Source organism: Nycticebus coucang, chromosome 6, assembly GCF_027406575.1.
Source record: "Nycticebus coucang isolate mNycCou1 chromosome 6, mNycCou1.pri, whole genome shotgun sequence".
In the NCBI taxonomy this organism is placed as follows: domain Eukaryota; kingdom Metazoa; phylum Chordata; class Mammalia; order Primates; family Lorisidae; genus Nycticebus; species Nycticebus coucang.
Window position 1 is genome coordinate 44,524,844 of NC_069785.1, and position 17,684 is coordinate 44,542,527.

General features: G+C 42.6%; 1 protein-coding gene across 5 annotated transcripts in view; it reads right to left on the bottom strand.

The window, feature by feature from the left end:
• The window catches only part of ZNF106 (zinc finger protein 106), a 68,613-nt gene that overhangs the window by 46,766 nt on the left and 4,163 nt on the right, over positions 1-17,684 (bottom strand). For 2 of the 5 annotated variants that reach the window (XM_053593621.1, XM_053593617.1), the window contains exons 2-3: positions 6,687-6,772; positions 3,390-3,451 (exon numbers count right to left, since the gene is read on the bottom strand). The exons of 1 other annotated variant lie outside the window; for it this stretch is intronic. In XM_053593621.1, the coding sequence (XP_053449596.1) occupies positions 3,390-3,451; positions 6,687-6,740 (116 nt within the window). In that variant the 5' untranslated portion in view covers positions 6,741-6,772. Of the gene's footprint in view, positions 1-3,389; positions 3,452-6,686; positions 6,773-17,684 lie in introns of those variants that run through there. 2 more of the 5 variants (XM_053593620.1, XM_053593622.1) reach the window with 2 other exon arrangements.

The window sequence follows — 17,684 nt, forward strand, 5'->3', positions numbered from 1 at the left end:
CTTCATCCTGTTACCACACAATTTCCTCTCATGTGTGAAGGGCAGTCTTAAGATATTCTCTACATAAGCTTTTCCTTATTAAGCTTGCTCTAACTACATGACAACAGCTGCTTGATAAACAAAGGTTTGTGCCTTTTTAATGGCCTCTATCTGGAGATACTACTAGTCAAAGTCCATGTATCAGAACAAATATATCAGGAAAAAATACAGAAATGCTCCACAGCTGTGAAGCAAATAGGACCAGTTACTTATCATTCAAGCTTGCATCAAAATCTTAAAAAATGTGCACGTTATAGTTCTTAACCAGATTAATCACAAACAAAAAATTGTATAACTGTAAAGACAAACACAGTCTTAATATCAGAATGCTAGTAATTAAACATGAAATCCAGAGGAAACAATCACAAAGTATAACAGGGAAAGGGAAATAACAACTGATGACTATTTGTCCCTGTGGTGAACTGGTGATGACTGTCCTTAGAGTAAATGCTCCAAGACAGTAAATGGTTTTTGAGATTTTATGGATTTTAAGAGTTTCATAACTTTGTAAGCTGTTTTTTCTTGCTACTTGCTTGCCTTCTTCCCTGTAATTTGTTACATAGGCCAAGAAACCATATAAAACTTGTTAGCACTATATCTAATAAAGGAGTAAGTACTAAAGTGCTCTCCTAGGCTGGGTGTGGCTTACACCTGTAATCCCAGCACTCTGGGAGGTCAAGGTAGGTGAACTGCCTTAGCTCAGGAGTTTAAGACCAGCCTGAGCCAGCGTGAGACCTTCTCTCTAAAAATAGCTGGGCCCTGTAGCGGGTACCTGTAGTCCCAGCTACTTGGGAGGCTAAAACAAGAGAATCACTTGAGCCCAAGAGTTTGAGGTTGCTGTGAGCTGTGATGGTGATGCCACAGCTCTCTATGAGGTGGGGGGGGGACAACAAAGTTAGAGACTCTGTCTCCAATAAATAAATAAATAAAGTGTTCTCCTCTAAATCAAATTATTTTGGATGCTAAAGCTGAATGTTTATATTGGCAGCTCAGAATGGCTTTTTTAATTCTTTCTTCCTAAAAAAGAAACTATGTTCCAAATAATTGAATGTGGCAGATAAAATATCCAAGGCACAGTTATTAGGGGAAATGTAACAGAACACATATGTAGCAATGTCATTCATTTATGTTAATAAGACAAAAATATGTATATAAAAATATTAAATATATAGAAAGAGGTCTGGGTAGGATATACAACAAACTCTTTTGACTATCTTCTTTTTTTTTTTGTAGAGACAGAGTCTCACTTTACTGCCCTCGGTAGAGTGCCGTGGCGTCACACGGCTCACAGCAACCTCCAGCTCTTGGGCTTATGTGATTCTCTTGCCTCAGCCTCCCGAGCAGCTGGGACTACAGGCGCCCGCCACAACGCCTGGCTATTTTTTGTTGTTGTTGTTGCAGTTTGGCCGGGGCTGGGTTTGAACCCACCACCCTCGGCATACGGGACCGGCGCCCTACTCACTGAGCAACAGGCGCCGCCCACTTTTGACTATCTTCTAAGAGGGGAGTAGGATTTAGGAGTTTGGGGAGAGGACTTTTACATTTTTTAATTTTTACAATTCTGTATCGACTATAAACATAAATTGTATGTAATCTAACTTTTAATGTTTTAAATGGTTTAGTAGTGATCTCTGAATTAATAAGGCATTAATTTTCTTTTTTTTTGGCCGGGGCTGGGTTTGAACCCGCCACCTCTGGCATATGGGACCGGCGCCCTACCCGCTGAGCCACAGGCGCCGCCCAAGGCATTAATTTTCTTTTTTTTTTTTTTTGTAGAGACAGAGTCTCACTTTATTGCCCTCGGTAGAGTGCCGTGGCCTCACACAGCTCACAGCAACCTCCAACTCCTGGGCTTAAGCGATTCTCTTGCCTCAGCCTCCCGAGCAGCTGGGACTACAGGCGCCCGCCACAACGCCCGGCTATTTTTTGGTTACAGTTTGGCCGGGGGGCATTAATTTTCTAATACAGCGGGCTTGTTGCCTACTAACTATATCTACTAACCTTATTTGTTTTATTTGATTTGATAATATAGTACATATGGGACAGGTGTTTCAGATAAGTAAGATAAGTAGCCAATAAACAGGTGAATGAAAGAAGAAAGTCTGTTGAAAATGGGGATTTTTAAACAATTAAAATAATCCACATAATCAAAAGTTGACTGGATTCCACAGGTTTTCAACAGTAACAAATTGGAGACCATATATTAATATATTCAAGGTATTATGACAAGGATTCCCCACACTAAATCTGAACGCAAGTCTCTTTTACATTGCTACAGAGACCTAACCTTTCCACAGGAAAAGGACCGGGGCAAGGAAAAATTCCACTAATAGGCTAAAGAGATGCTGAACGTTTAATAACACCTTAACTTGCCCACATAATCTAGAATTGTAAAACTTAAAATACAAATAATTTTTTGAAATACAAATAATTTCAAATGCCCTAGATTATAACCTTGATCAAAACTTATTACTGTTATTCATGCAATAAGAAATAATTCACATTTCTCAGGTTCCTAATGTTTTTCCATCTAATCCAGTCACTAAACTTCAAATTCACAGAAGTCAAAAAAGTCAACATAGATGGACAAAAAGACATGGAATATACACATACACAACATTTCATTTTTTTAAAGGTGCTTATTATTCTTTCCTTGAGCATCTCAAGCTTTAAGTCACAAAACAGAATTCTTAATACTTTTAAAGTTTGCACTTTTTGTTCACATCAATGAGATTCTATGCTATTTAGCAGACTTTGGACTTTTCAGGCAATTCCAGCAACACTAAAGGTATAAGGCATGCAATTAATTTGTAATACTGCTGAAGCAAAGATGAAAAGTCCTAGTTGCAAGGCTGGTGTGTAGGAATGAGAAATCTTACTAATGAGAGCTGGCTCATCCCAATTCACCTTGTTGTAATCTAGCTGCTAGAGCTACTGTCCATGTATTCCATACATTTGAGAGGCACAAAGACATCAGGGTTTATATCAGGCGTCCTCAAACTTTTTAAACAGGGGGCCAATTCACTGTCCCTCAGAGCATTGGAGGGCCGGACTATAGTTAAGAAAACAAAAACAAAACTATGAACAAATTCCTATGCACACTGCACATATCTTATTTTGAAGTAAAAAAACAAAACGGGAGCAAATACAATCACACTGCCTCATGTGGCCTGCGGGCCGCAGTTTGAGGACCCCTGGTTATCTCTTTTGAATGCCAAAAGACTGTCTTATGCCATCGTAAGACAACACTCACGTAACAATGAATTACACAAAATAAGCTAACAGGCACCATTAGCACTCAGATCCCCCACCACAGTTCACAAATTTATGGAAGAGAACCATTTCCATACCTGCCCTTCAGATTTTCAAGTTCCCTGTGATGCAACATGCTCCGCATGTGTTCGTCCATCTCCTTCAAAATTAAAGAAAGCAGATTACACTACAGGGACTACCTTGAAAAAAGTTCCTCTGTTTCTATTCAATCAACAATTGGGCCAAAAATTCTGTATCAAATGTGATTACTCTTCTCATTTCAATACTGAAATTAAAATCACTTCCTTCTGGCTGGGTGCAGTGGTTCATACCTGTAATCCCAGCACTATGGAGGCCGAGGTGGGTGGATTGCCTGAGCTCACAGAGACCAGCCTGACCCAGAGTGAGACCCATCGCTAAAGTGAAACCCCCATCTCTAAAAAATAGTCGGGTGTTGTGGCAGGTGCCTGTAGTCCTAGCTACTTGGGAGGCTGTTCCTCTGTTCCTATTCAATCAACAATTAGGCTGAAATTCTGTATCAAATGTGGTAATCCACCTACCTCGGCTTCCCAAAGTGCTAGGAATATAGGTGTGAACCACCAGGCCCAGCCTGAGGGAGCATTCTTAACTTCATAAGGACACAAGTATGCAGAGAAGTTAACTGGCTCACTAACCAAGTATTTATCAAGTACTTATGTGCCAACACAGAGGTAGGCACTGAAAGGATAAGTGTGAAAATATTGAGTCTTGCCTTCTCAAAGTCAAAAAGGGACTCAAAACCAGGCAGATCTGATACCAAAGTCAATATTTCAGACGCTATGTCACACTATAAGCATCTAATGAATTGAGATTATTCATTATATACAATCCATACCATCAAAAACAGTGTAGAACTACCCATTATGACTTTAAGTTACTTACTACAGTGTGTAAACAGTGCTATGATTTAAAACCTTTCCTTTAAATGGCAACTTTACAGAAGACGACCATCTTTTCCTTCCCTTCTCTACTAATGCTTCATCCATGGAGAGAGTAGCTCCAGACAGGATACCTTCTGGCCAAAACCAATTGGCCACTAACTAGAACTAACTCAGAGCTGAAAACTGAGTCAAGTTAGTAACAGAACATAGAATGAAACAATCCATGAATATACAACTTGATCTTCTTAGTTCCTTATGCTTCCTGTTGTGATTTTTTTCTCGATTTAGATTCTTATCTATATGCCAAATCTCCCTTTCCTGAGCTAAATTTAAGTGAATTCTTTTCCTTGAAATAAAACCATTCCTGACCAAAGTAGTATTCATGGAATTGGATTATTCTGATATAAAAAACAATTCTACATTCTATTTATTAAAATATTATTCAAAATCAGTTAAAAAGAAAAGCAGTGTAAATGTGACTTCTGATTTTCTAAAACACTTCACTAATCCTTTTCTAAATTTAACATGCAAAATCCTCTCCAATTCTTCTCTAAGGAATGAATGCAAATACTGAGACAACTAAGCTTTCAAAATGATTAGAAAACATCCACAGGCATAAGATTGCATACCTTCTCAGATACCATGCTTCCATTTAGTCCCCTGCATATTAATCAGTACTATGTTTTAAAAGTTAGTAGTGGGAGGGGTGTGATTTCATGATTGAACAAATTTAGAAAACAACAGTAACACAAAGAAATATGCATTTTTTAAAAAACTCTTAAGGTTTCTTTTATATATTAGTGGGCAACAGGATAATCAGGGATGTAATATGCAGCTTTTTCCTATATTCTTCTCACTTCCAGTGGTTCTCGACCTTCCTAATGCTGCGACCCTTTAATAAAGTTCCTCATATTGTGATGACCCCCAACTATGGGGGTCCCTTTTCTCCTCCTTGGTGTATTTGGAGAGACAATGGTTACACTAGTTTGGGAAATGAGAAGAAAGCACCACTTCAACATAAATTGTTCATAATCTATCTGAAAATAAGTACCAGAATTATCCTTTCCCACTAACCCATTTCATTATTTTCTTAAACCATACTGCTCACTTAAAGCAGGCCATTCCCTTGCTTTAAAACTTACTGTAATTGGCTTTGCCTAAGGAGGAGTATACAACTGCAGTCCTTAATTTAACTTCATTATGACCAGGGAGAAAAACATGAAGAGATGATGGAAACATGTTTTTGTTTTTGTTTTTTTTTTTTTTTTGAGACAGAGTCTCACTATGTTGCCCTGGATAGAGTGCCATGGCATCACAGCTCACAGCAACCTCAAACTTTTTGGGCTTAAGTGATTCTCCTGCCTCAGCCTCCCGAGTAGCTGGGACCACAAGCGCCCGCCACAACACCTGGTCATTTCTTGGCTGCAGTTGTCGTTGTTTAGCAGGCCTGGCCTGGGCTCAAACCCACCAGCCTCGGTGTATGTGGGCAGCACCCTACTCACTGAGCTACGGGCGCAGAGCCTGGAAACACGTTTTAAACCAGAGCAGAAGAAATGCCCAAAAGATTTAAAATGGGGTCGGGCATGGTGGCTCATATCTGTAATCTTAGCTAGCACTCTGGGAGGCTGAGGTGGGTGGATTGCTTGAGCTCAGGACTTCAAGACCAGCCTAAGCAAGAGCAAGATCCAGTCTCTACTAAAAATAGAAAAACTAGCTAGGCGTCTATATAGTCCCAGCTACTTGGGAGGCTGAGGCAAGAGGTTCTCTCTCTTTTTTTTTTTTTTGTAGAGACAGAGTCTCACTTTATTGCCCTCAGTAGAGTGCCATGCAACCTCCAACACCTGGGCTTAGGCGATTCTCTTGTCTCAGCCTCCCGAGCCGCTGGGACTATAGGCGCCCGCCACAACACCCGGCTATTTTTTTGTTGCAGTTTGGCCGGGGCCAGGTTTGAACCCACCACCCCAGGTATATGGGGCCAGCGCCCTACCCACTGAGCCACAGGCACTGTCCCAAGAGGTCTCTTGAGCCCAAGAGTTTGAGGTTGCTGTGAGCTGTGACGCCACAGCACCCTACCAAGGGTGACACAGTGAGACTCTGTCTCAAAACAAACAAAAAAAAGTATATGGAAAAATTTCCTCAGAATTTAAGCCAGCAGCACTATTATGAAAGCAAGTGATAAAGGCAAGAAACTGCAAAAAGTGAGACAAATTGTACCCAATTTCCCTAAGAAACAGATGAACTCAGTTCATAAAAAAGTCTGTTTTTCTTTGAGCAACATCCCCACCTTGTGGACTTCTAAGATGTTAATACCATTTCTGATGTATAATACAGTTACTGGCTTTAGGAGGCAGTAATGAGAAAGAAATCAGTGGAATTAGACCATGGTTCAGGAAAGAAACATAAATAAGACACTGTTAAATGCTTAGCATGTATCTCTTAAAAATCAGTTATAAAGCCTCTCTCTTCCATGATTACCTTTTTTGAACTGCACACAGTGTGGCACAATATGCATTTTCGTTCTCGTACCATAGTGACCAGATCTGAAGCACTCAACGTCACACCTGCAATGAGGAAGTAACATTTAGTAATCCTTTTGCCCCATATATCTTCTTTTTTTTTTTTTTTTGTAGAGACAGAGTCTCACTTTATGCCCCTCGGTAGAGTGCCATGGCATCACACAGCTCACAGCAACCTCCAACTCCTGGGCTTAGGCGATTCTCTTGCCTCAGCCTCCCGAGTAGCTGGGACTACAGGCGCCCGCCACAACACCTGGCTATTTTTTTTGTTGTTGTTGCTGTCTGGTGGGGGACGGGTTTGAACCTGCCACCCTCGGTATATGGGGCCGGCGCCCTACTCACTGAGCCACAGGAGCCGCCCCATATATCTTCTTAAATTCATCTTGACACAGCCAAAAATCGTACAGAAGTCCTGTATCTTTCTCACCTACACCTTGCTCCTCCCCCAGTCTTCCCATCTTGGTAAGCAAAAATTCTAATGTTTTAGGTGCCTCGGACAAAAATGTTCAGAGTCACTTGATCTCTCTTTCTTACCCCACATCCACCCTCACAAGCAAATTCTGTCTGTTCTACCTTGAAATGTACCCAAATTCCAACCATTTCTCATCACCTAGCACATCCCACCATCTCTACTGACTTGACTCCCTACTGCTGCCCTTGTCCTTTTACAGTCTATTCTACAAAGAGAGTAGTGAAAGATTGCCAAAGTAGGATTCTGTTAAAATTCAAGTTAAAACATACACAATTTGCACACCCCAAATCTGAAAATCTGAAATGCTCCAAAATTTTTTTTTTTTGAGAAAGGGTCTTGCCCTGTCACCCAGACCAGAGTATAGTGGCATCATCATAGCTCACTGCAACCTCAAACTCCTGGGCTCAAAGGATCCTCATGCATTAGTCTCCTAAGTAGATGGGACTACAGGCAAGCACCACCACACCCAGCTAATCTTTCTATTTTTTAGTAAAGACGGGGTCTTGTTCTTGTTCAGCCTGATCTCGAATTCCTGACCTCAAGTAATCATCCTGCCTCAGCCTCCCAGAGTAATCTAAAACTTATTTGAGTACCAACATGACACTTAAGGGAAATGCTCATTGGAACATTTTGGATTTTTGGATTTGAGATGTTTCAGCCAGGAAGTATAATGAAATATTCAAAAATGTGATAAAATCTGAAATCTACAACATTTCTGGCACCAAGCTTTTCTTTTCTTTTCTTTTTCTTTTTTTTTTTTTGAGACAGAGCCTCAAGCTGTCTCCCTGAGTAGAGTGCTGTGGCATCACAGCTCACAGCAACCTCCAACTCCTGGGCTCAAGCAATTCTCCTGCCTCTGCCTCCCAAGTAGGTGGGACTACAGGCGCCGGCCACAATGCCCGGCTATTTTTTGGTTGCAGCCATCACTGTTGTTTGGCAGGCCCAGGCTGGATTTGAACCCACCAGCTCAGGTGTATGTGGCTGGCGCCTTAGCCTTTTGGGAGGCAGAGGCTAGCAGATCCCTTGAGCTCAGGAGTTCAAGACCAGCCTGAGCAATAGCCAGACCCTGTCTCTAATAAAACAGTAAAAGACAACCAGCCAGACAAAAAAAGAAAATTAAAAAAGAAAGAAAGAAAACCAGACAGGCATTGTGGCAGGCACCTGTAGTCTCAGCTACTTGGGAGGCTGAGTCAGAAGGATGGCTTGAACCCAAGAGTTTGAGGTTGCTGTGAGCTAGGCTGCTGTGACACAATGCCAAAGCATTCTAGCCTGGAACAAGAGTGAGATTCTGTGTTAAAAAAACAAAAACAAAAAACCCCATAACAACAACATCAAAAACTGGAGTCTGTTTCCCCTACCTGAGAACTATTTTGACCAAAAAATGTGGTAAAAGTGATACTGTGTAGCTTCTGAGGCTGAACTTTCAAAATCTGCACTTCTTGCCTCTGTCCATTCGTTACACTCCCTCATAGAACAGGGCCTCATGCTGTGAGTAGCCTAAGCCACAGAGAAAAGGCAAATGGAAAAGAATTGTGACCCCAAGTGAGCATCCTAACAACCAGCAGGTCCAACTGAGAGCCATGTAAAGTGAGTCAACTTGAGGGTTCTAGGTCCAGTCACCAATTAGAGACCCCAAGGGAGACCAAGAGATGAACCATCTAGACCCTATTAAGCCCACCTAATTGTGAGAAACAATAAAGTCGATGTTTTAAGTGAATAAATTTTGGAACAGTTTGTTATGAAGCCAGAGATAGATACCTAAAAAAGCACCTTTTACTATGTGGTATAGTATATATTTGCTATACTCTATCTTCTCCCAATCAAAATTTAAATTCCACGATAACAAGGTCTTTGGATATTCTGTTAATTAGTTTTAGCCATTAAAATAGCGTCTGGCATGTTGTAAACAATCCATAAGTATTTATTGAATTGTGCCAAATGGAATTATCTATCTTGGGTTAGTAATCCAAGTTTATGTGTGTGTGTGAGAGAGAGAAAGAGAGAGCTGGGTAAATACTGGGGTTTAAAGTAAGACCCAAAGATTTTTTATTTTACAATCCTCTAGCACTAGCATACTTTCCTCGAGTCTCTCTTAGAGATGCACCACATGAATTTTAAATCCACTCCCAAGCAAGAGATTTTTCCCTCTACAAGATAACATCATGCATTAAGCAGGGGTGTCCAACAGACCTTTTCTTTGGCTAATCAGCTTTCATTAGCATTTGTATATTTACTGTGTGGCTCAAAACAACCCTTATTCTTCCAATATGCAATGGAGAAAAAAGGTTGGAAACCTAGTAACAGTGATATCTGTTTCCTCACATCTGGGGTTGATTTTGAGCCTGTGACATAATGAGGTGATAAACTACTGTAGCCTAATCCTAATTTTTAACTCCTACAGGACATGGGAGGAGGACCAATAAAAGAGGCCTAAGATTCTCTACTCCTGGTCACTCAACTGTTTTCTTGCTATTGCATTCTACTTCATAACACTCCCAAATGCCTAAATTATTTAATAATAAAATGTAAAACATTGAATTAAGATTACATTAAAAATTTGGACATTTGAGGAGGCGCCCGTGGCTCAAAGGAGTAGGGCGCCAACCCCATATGCCTGAGGTGGCGGGTTCAAACCCAGCCCCGGCCAAAAACTGCAAAAAAAAAAAAAAAACTTTGGACACTTGAGAAAGCTAAATGTCAATTAGTTCAAAACAATAACAAAAATACATTATTCATCTTTTCAATATTACTAACAATTCCCTAAATCTCAAAATTAACATAAATCCTTCTGTTGCTAAGTAGTATAGTACACTGATTCTTTTAATTCCCTTGTATCTTAATATTGTACATCAGCTTTACTACTTACATGCATTGTTTTGTTATTTCATTCGACAATCACTAAACATCAAATACTAATTAAAGGTTGTGGAAACTGGTGAAGAAAATTTTAGAAATGTTTCAAATTCAGGCAGCGCCTGTGGCTCAGTCAGTAGGGCGCCGGCCACATATAACAAGGGTGGCGAGTTCAAGCCCGGTCCTGGCCAAACTGCAACAGAAAAATAGTCTGGCGTGGGCAGCGCCTGTGGCTCAGTCGGTAGGGCGCCGGCCCTACATACCAAGGGTGGTGGGTTCATAACCCGGCCCCGGCCAAACTGCAACCAAAAAATAGCTGGGCGTTGTGGCGGGCGCCTGTAGTCCCAGCTATTGGGGAGGCTGAGGCAAAAGAATCGCATAAGCCCAGGAGTTGGAGGTTGCTGTGAGCTGTGTGAGGCCACAGCACTCTACCGAGGGCCATAAAGTGAGACTCTGTCTCTAAAAAAAAGAAAAAAATGTTTCAAATTCTTCTTCAAGTTATTAACCGTTAAAACTAAACATGACAAAAGCACTTAAATGCAACAAAGTCAATAAAAAGTGTGACTTTATGGCACAAACACCAGTTAATGTGGAGTTTCCTCACTTGCGAACTAAGCACTAAAATACAAACTTTATTATCCTAAGCCAAGGACATCCACCCCTAGCAAACTGACCAATAATACTATATAGTACAATAAAAAATGTTCTAAACTTTTTTTTTTGAGACACAGTCTCACTATGTCACCCGTAGTAGAGTGCTGTAGTGTTACAGCTCACAGCAACCTCAAACTCTTAGGCTTAAGCGATACTCTTGCCTCAGTCTCCCAAGTAGCTGGGACTATAGGCACCCGCCACAATGCCCAGCTATTTTTTTGTTGAAGGTGTCGTTGTTGTTTAGCTGGCCTGGGCTGGGCTCAAACCCACCAGCCTTGGTGCATGTGGCTGGCACAGTAAATGCTGTGCTACAGGTGCCGAGTCAATGCCCAGCTATTTTAAAGATGTGGTCTTGCTCTTACTCAGGCTGGTCTCAAACTCCTGAGCTCAAGTGATCAACCCACTTTAGCCCCCCAGAATGCAAAGATTACAGGTCTGAACTACTGGACCCAGCCTTTCTTTTCTAATAAATGTATTTAAGACTATAAACACCCCTACTTTAAGTTGCACCCCGAGAGTTTTTAAAAGTTTTTAATACTTTTTATTTTAAAATAGCTTCAGATTTACAGAAAAGTTGCAAAATAGTGGAGTTCCAATATACAACATATTCAGCTTACCATATTAACGCTTTACATTAGTCTGTTACATTTGTCACAATTAACAAGCCAATACGATACACTATTAACTTAAAGCCATACTTTATCCAAATGGTCTCATTTTTTTCCTAGTCTCTTCTTTCTCTGTCAGCATGTCATCCAAGACACCACATTATACTCAGTTATCATTTCTACATGGGCTGTGACAGTTATCTCACAAATATTCATATTGTGGGCAGCACCTGTGCTCAGTGGTTAGGGCGCCAGCCCCATATACTGAGGGTGGCGGGTTTGAACCTGGCCCCAGCCAAACTGCAACAAAAAATAGCCGGGCATTGTGGCACCTGTAGTCCCAGCTACTCAGGAGGCTGAGGCAAGAGAATCACCTAAGCCAAGGAGTTGGAGGTTGCTGTGAGGTGTGATTCCACGGCACTCTACCAAGGGTGACAAAGTGAAACTGTCTCAAAAAAATTTTTTTCATATTGTATTTTCATTACTCAGTTCAAAAATATTTTCTAGCTCCCCTTGTGATTCCTTTAACTCATAGGTTATTTCAGAGAAGTTTCACTGAATATCTAAATATGTGGAGCTTTTCTATGTATCTTGATTCTGAAATTAATCCCATTGTAGTCAAAGAACACATGCTATTATGAGTTTAATCTTTTCAAATTTATTGAGAATTACAAGCCCAGCGTCTGGTATGTTATGTACATGTGAGAGGGGGGAAAAGTATATTCTGCAGCTATTGTGTAGAAATCACCCCCCCCCCCGAATTTCCCTGTAATCATTTGTTTAGAGAATAATTTTCAAATCTATAGTGAAATGACTATTTCTTCCTTTAGCTATATCAATTTTTGCTTAATATATTCTGAAGCTCTAATATCAGGAACATGTTTATGATTGTAGATTCCTGGTGAATTGAATCCCTTTATCATTACGATCCCTTTAACTCTGTAGTACTCTTTATCTTGAAGGCTACTTTATCTGATATGAATATAGCCACTCCAGGCTTCTTACATTTCCTATTTACACAGTATATCTTTTTCCATGCATTCACTTGTAGCCAACCTGTCTGTAAGCACCCAATCAGTATGTGTTCCATTCAGTGAAATTAATACTATGGTTGGATTAGATCTACCATTTTACTATTTTCATTTTTTTTTTTTTTTGTAGAGACAAGAGTCTCACTTTATGGCCCTCGGTAGAGTGCCATGGCATCACACAGCTCACAGCAACCTCCAACTCCTGGGCTTAAGCGATTCTCTTGCCTCAGCCTCCCAAGTAGCTGGGACTACAGGCGCCCGCCACAATGCCTGGCTATTTTTTGGTTGCAGTTTGGCCGGGGCCGGGTTTGAACCTGCCACCCTCGGTATATGGGGCCGGCGCCCTACTGACTGAGCCACAGGCGCCGCCCTCATTTTTTTTTTGAGACAGAGTCCCACTTTGTCACCATTGGTAGAGTGCTGCGGGGTCGCAGCTCACAGCAACCTGAAACTCTTGGGCTTAGGATCAGCGCCTGTAGCTTACTGGTTAGAGCACTGGCCATATACACTGGGTCTGGCAGGTATGAACCTGGCCAAGGCCTGCTGAACAACAAGGCCTACAATAACAACAAAAAATAGCCAGGTGCTGGGGGTGGGGGTAGGGGGGGAAGGGCTGCAGTCCCAGGTACTTGGGAGGCTGAGGCAAGAGAATCACTAAGTCCAAGAGTTGGAGGTTGCTGAGAGCTGTGATGCCATAGTGACATAGTGAAACTGTCTCAAAAAAAAAAAAAAAAAATTCTTGGGACTTGGCACCTATAGCTTAGCAGCTAGGGCACCAGTCACATACATTGGAGATGGCAGGTTCAAACCCAGCCCAGACCTGCCAAATAACAATAATACAACCAAAAAATAGCTGGGCGTTGTGGTGAGTGCCTGTAGTACCAGCTACTTAGGAAGCTGAGGCAAGGGAATCGCTTGAGCCCAAGAGTTTGAGGTTGCTGTGAGCTGTGATGCCACAGCACTCTACCAAGGGTGAAATAGTGAGACTCTGTCTCACAGAAAAAAAAAAAAAAAAAACTTCTTAGGCTTAAGCAATTCTGTTGCCTCAGTCTCCCAAATAGCTGGGATTGAAAGCACTAGCCACAATGCCCAGCTATTTTTAGAGAGGAGGTCTAGCTCTGGCTCAGGCTTGTCTCAAACTCAGGAGCTCAAGTGATCCCCCTGCCTCAGCTTCCCAAAGTGCTAGGATTATAGACATGAGCCACCACGCCTGGCCCCATTTTACTATTTTAACACCTCTAATTTTTTTTTTTTTTTTTTGAGACAGAGTCTCATTAACCCTCAGTAGAGTGCCATGGTGTCACAGCTCACAGCAACCTCCAAATCCTTGGGCTTAGGCAATTCTCTTGCCTCAGCCTCCTGAGTAGCTGGAACCACAGGCACCGGCCACAACACCCAGCTATTTTTTTGTTGCAGTTTGGCCAGGGCTGGGTTTGAACCTACCACCCTCAGTATATGGGGCCGGTGCCCTACTCACTGAGCCACAGGCGCCGCCCAACACTAATTTTCTAGCTATACCTATTTCTGTCTTCTTCTGGTTTATTCACTTTTAATTTTTCTAATAGTTTTTTGGCAACATTTCTTTGCATTATTCCCCCCAAGTGGTTGTTCTACAAATTACAACATGCATCTTCACATTTTACATCATACTAGTTTTTAAATTATTTCCTTATTTTTTAGTTTTTTCTTTTTATTTCGTTGTCTTTTTTTGTGACAGAGTCCCACCCTATGCCCTGAGCAAAATGCAATGGCGTCACAGTTCGTTGCAACCTCAGACTCAGTTTGTGGGTATCCTGCTGTCTCTGCATCCAGAAGGTGCTGGGATTATGCTCCTGAGGCACCCAGCAGGGTTCTTTTTTTTTTAATGAGTGGAGGTCTTACTCAAGCTCAGGCAAGTCTCAAACACCCAGGCTCCAGCAATTCTCCCTCCTCAGCCTCTCACAGTACTGGGATTACAGGCGTGAGCCACCGTGCCCGGCACATCACACTAAGTATTAATAATGTACTCCAAGTAATACGTAGAAACCCTTCAACAATTCTAAATGTTTTAGGGCGGCGCCTGTGGCTCAAAGGAGTAGGGCACCAGCCCCATATGCCAGAGGTGGGGGGTTCAAACCCAGCCCTGACCAAAAACTGCAATAAAATAAAATAATATATATATATACACACACACACGCACACATACACATGTCCATTTTTCCCTTCTCATCCCATACGTTATGGTATATGTTTTTTATCTACAATATTCCACAAGATAACGTTTTTGTGTGTGAATATAAATACTCATATATACTTTGAAGAAATAAAAAAAGCTGCTTTTTTTTTTTTCTGAGACAAAGTCTCACTATGTCGCCTCCGGTAGAATGCTATGACATCACAGCTCACAGCAACCTCAAACTCTTGGGCTTAAGCGATTCTCTTGCTTCAGCCTCCCAAGTAGCTGGGACTACAGGCGCCTGCTGCAATGCCCGGCCATTTTTTGGTTGTTGTTTGGCAGGCCCAGGCTGGGTTTGAACCTGTCAGCTCTGGTGTATGTGGCTGGCGCCCTAGCCGCTGTGCCATATGCACCGAGTTGGCCGTTTTTTGTTTTTTTTTTGAGACAGAGTCTCACTTTGTGTCCTTGGATAGGAGATCGTGGAGTCATAGTTCACAGCAACCTCAAATTCTTAGGCTCAAGTGAACCTCTTGCCTCAGTCTTCAAGTAGCTGGGACTATAGACACCTGCTACAACGCCTGGCTATTTTCAGAGATGAGGTGTTGCTCTTACTCAGGCTGGTTTTAAACTCCTGAGTTAAGCAATTCACCTGCCTTGACCTCCAAGAGTGGTGGGATTACCAAATCCGGCCCCATTTCTTTTTTTAATCTACCCAGCCATTAACCATTTTTTTCTTTCCTTTATATTAAGAGATAGGGTCTCACCCTGTCATCCAGGCTGAAATATAGTGGCCCAAATTATAGGTCACTGCAGCCTTAAAATCCTGGGCTCAAGGGATCCTCCTGCCTCAGCCTCCTGTGTAGCTGAGATTACAGGCATATACCACCTCGTGGATCCACGTAATTTTTTTTTTTTTTTAAAGAATCAGGAGTCTGGGCGGCACCTGTGGCTCAGTGAGTAGGGTGCCAGACCTGTATACTGAGGGTGGTGGGTTTGAACCCAGCCCCAGCCAAACTGCAACAAAAAAATAGCCAGATGTTGTGGTGGGCGCCTGTAGTCCCAGCTACTTGGGAAGCTGAGGCAAGAGAATTGCCTAAGCCCAAAACCTGGAGGTTGCTGTGAGCTGTGACGCCATAGCACTCTATCAACGGCGACAAAGTAAGACTCTGTCTCTAAAAAAAAAAATCTGGGGTCTCTGGCTTGGTGCCTGTAACACAGTGGTTACGGCACCAACCATATACACCCAGGCTGGCAGATTTGAACCCAGCCTGGGCCCGCTAAACAACAACGACAACTGCAACAAAAAAATAGCCAGGCACTGTGGCAGGCACCTGTAGTCCCAGCTACTCAGGAGGCTGAGGCAAGAGAATTTCTTAGTTTTGGTTTTTTTTTTTTGCAGTTTTTGGCCAGGGCTGGGTTTGAACCTGCCACCTCTGGCATATGGGGCCAGCGCTCTACTCCTCTGAGCCACAGGCACTGCCCCGCAAGAGAATTTCTTAAGCCCAAGAGTTTGAGGTGGCTGTGAGCTGTGACGCCACAGCACTCTACGGAGGGCAACAAAGTGAGACTCTGTCTCAATAAATTAAAAAAAAAAATGTTTTTAATGCCAAAATAAGGATGGGCATGGTGGCTCACGCCTATAACCCTAGCATTCTGAGAGGCCGAGGTGGATAGACTGCTTGAGCTCATGAGTTTGAGACCAAACTGAGCCACGGCAAGACCTCATCTCTAAAAACATAGCCAGGCATTGTGGTGGGTGCCTATAGTCCCAACTACTTGGGAGGCTGAGACGAGAATCGCTTAAACCCAAGAATTTGAGGTTACCGTGAGCTGTGACGCCATAGCACTCTACCAAGAGGGACAAAGTGAGTCTCTGTCTCAAAAAAAAAAAAAGCCAATATAATATGCTAACTATAATAAAAAGAAAAATTAAAGAAAATTTATTGACTGGGCATGGTGACTCACACCTGTAACCCTAGCACTCTGGGAGGCTGAGGCATTTAAGACCAGCCAGAAGCTCAGGAGTTTAAGACCAGCCAGAGCAAGAGTGAGACCCCTGTCTCTACTAAAAACAGAAAGGCTTGACGCCTGCGGCTCACACAGCTAAGGTGCCAGCCACATACACCTGAGCTGGCAGGTTCAAATCCAACCCAGGTCCGCCAAACAACGATGATGGCTACAACAAAAAAATAGCCGGGCATTGTGGCAGGCGCCTGTGGTCCCAGTTACTTGGGAGGCAGAGACAGGACAATTGCTTGAGCCCGGGAGTTGGAGGTTGCTGTGAGCTGTGATGCCACAGCACTCTATCCCGGGTGACAGCTTGAGGCTCTGTCTCAAAAAAATAAAAAATAGGGCGGCACCTGTGGCTCAAAGGGGTACGGCGCAGGCCTCATATGCCGGAGGTGGCAGGTTCAAACCCAGCCCTGGCAAAAAAAAAAAAAAAAAAGAACATCTAAAAATATATATATAAATAAAATAAAAAATAAAACTGGAAAAACTGGCCAGGCGAAGTGGCTCATACCTATAATCTAGCATTCTGGGAGGCCAAGAAGTTGGACTGCCTGAGTTCACCAGTTTGAAACTAGCTTGAGCCAGAGCGAGACCTTGTCTCTAAAAATAGCTGGGTGTTGTGGTGAGCACATATAGTCCCAGCTATTTGGGAGGCAGAGGCAAGAGAATCACTTAAGCCCAAGAGTTGAGGTTGCTGAGTTGTGACACCACAGCACTCTACCAAGGGCGACATAGTGAGAGACTGTCTCAAAAAACAAACAAACAGGCTTGGCCCCTATAGCTCAGCAACTGGGGCTCCGGCCACAGACACCAGGGCTGGCGGGTTCAAACACCGCCCAGGCCTGCCAATCAACAATGACAATTACAACAACAACAACAAAAAATAACTGGATGTTGTGGTGGGCATGTAGTCACAGCTACTTGGGAGGCTGAGATGAGAGAATCACTTAAGCCCAAGAGTTTGAGTTTGGTGTGAGCTGTGACACAAAGGCACTGTACCGAGGGTGACACAGTGAGACTCTGTCTCAAAAACAAACAAATAAGCTAGGAGCCCGTAGCACAGTGGTTATGGTGCCAGCCACATACACTGAGGGTGGCGGGTTCAAAACTGACCCAGGCCAGCTAAACAACTGCAACAAAATAATAGCTGGGCATTGTGGCAGGTGGCTGTAGT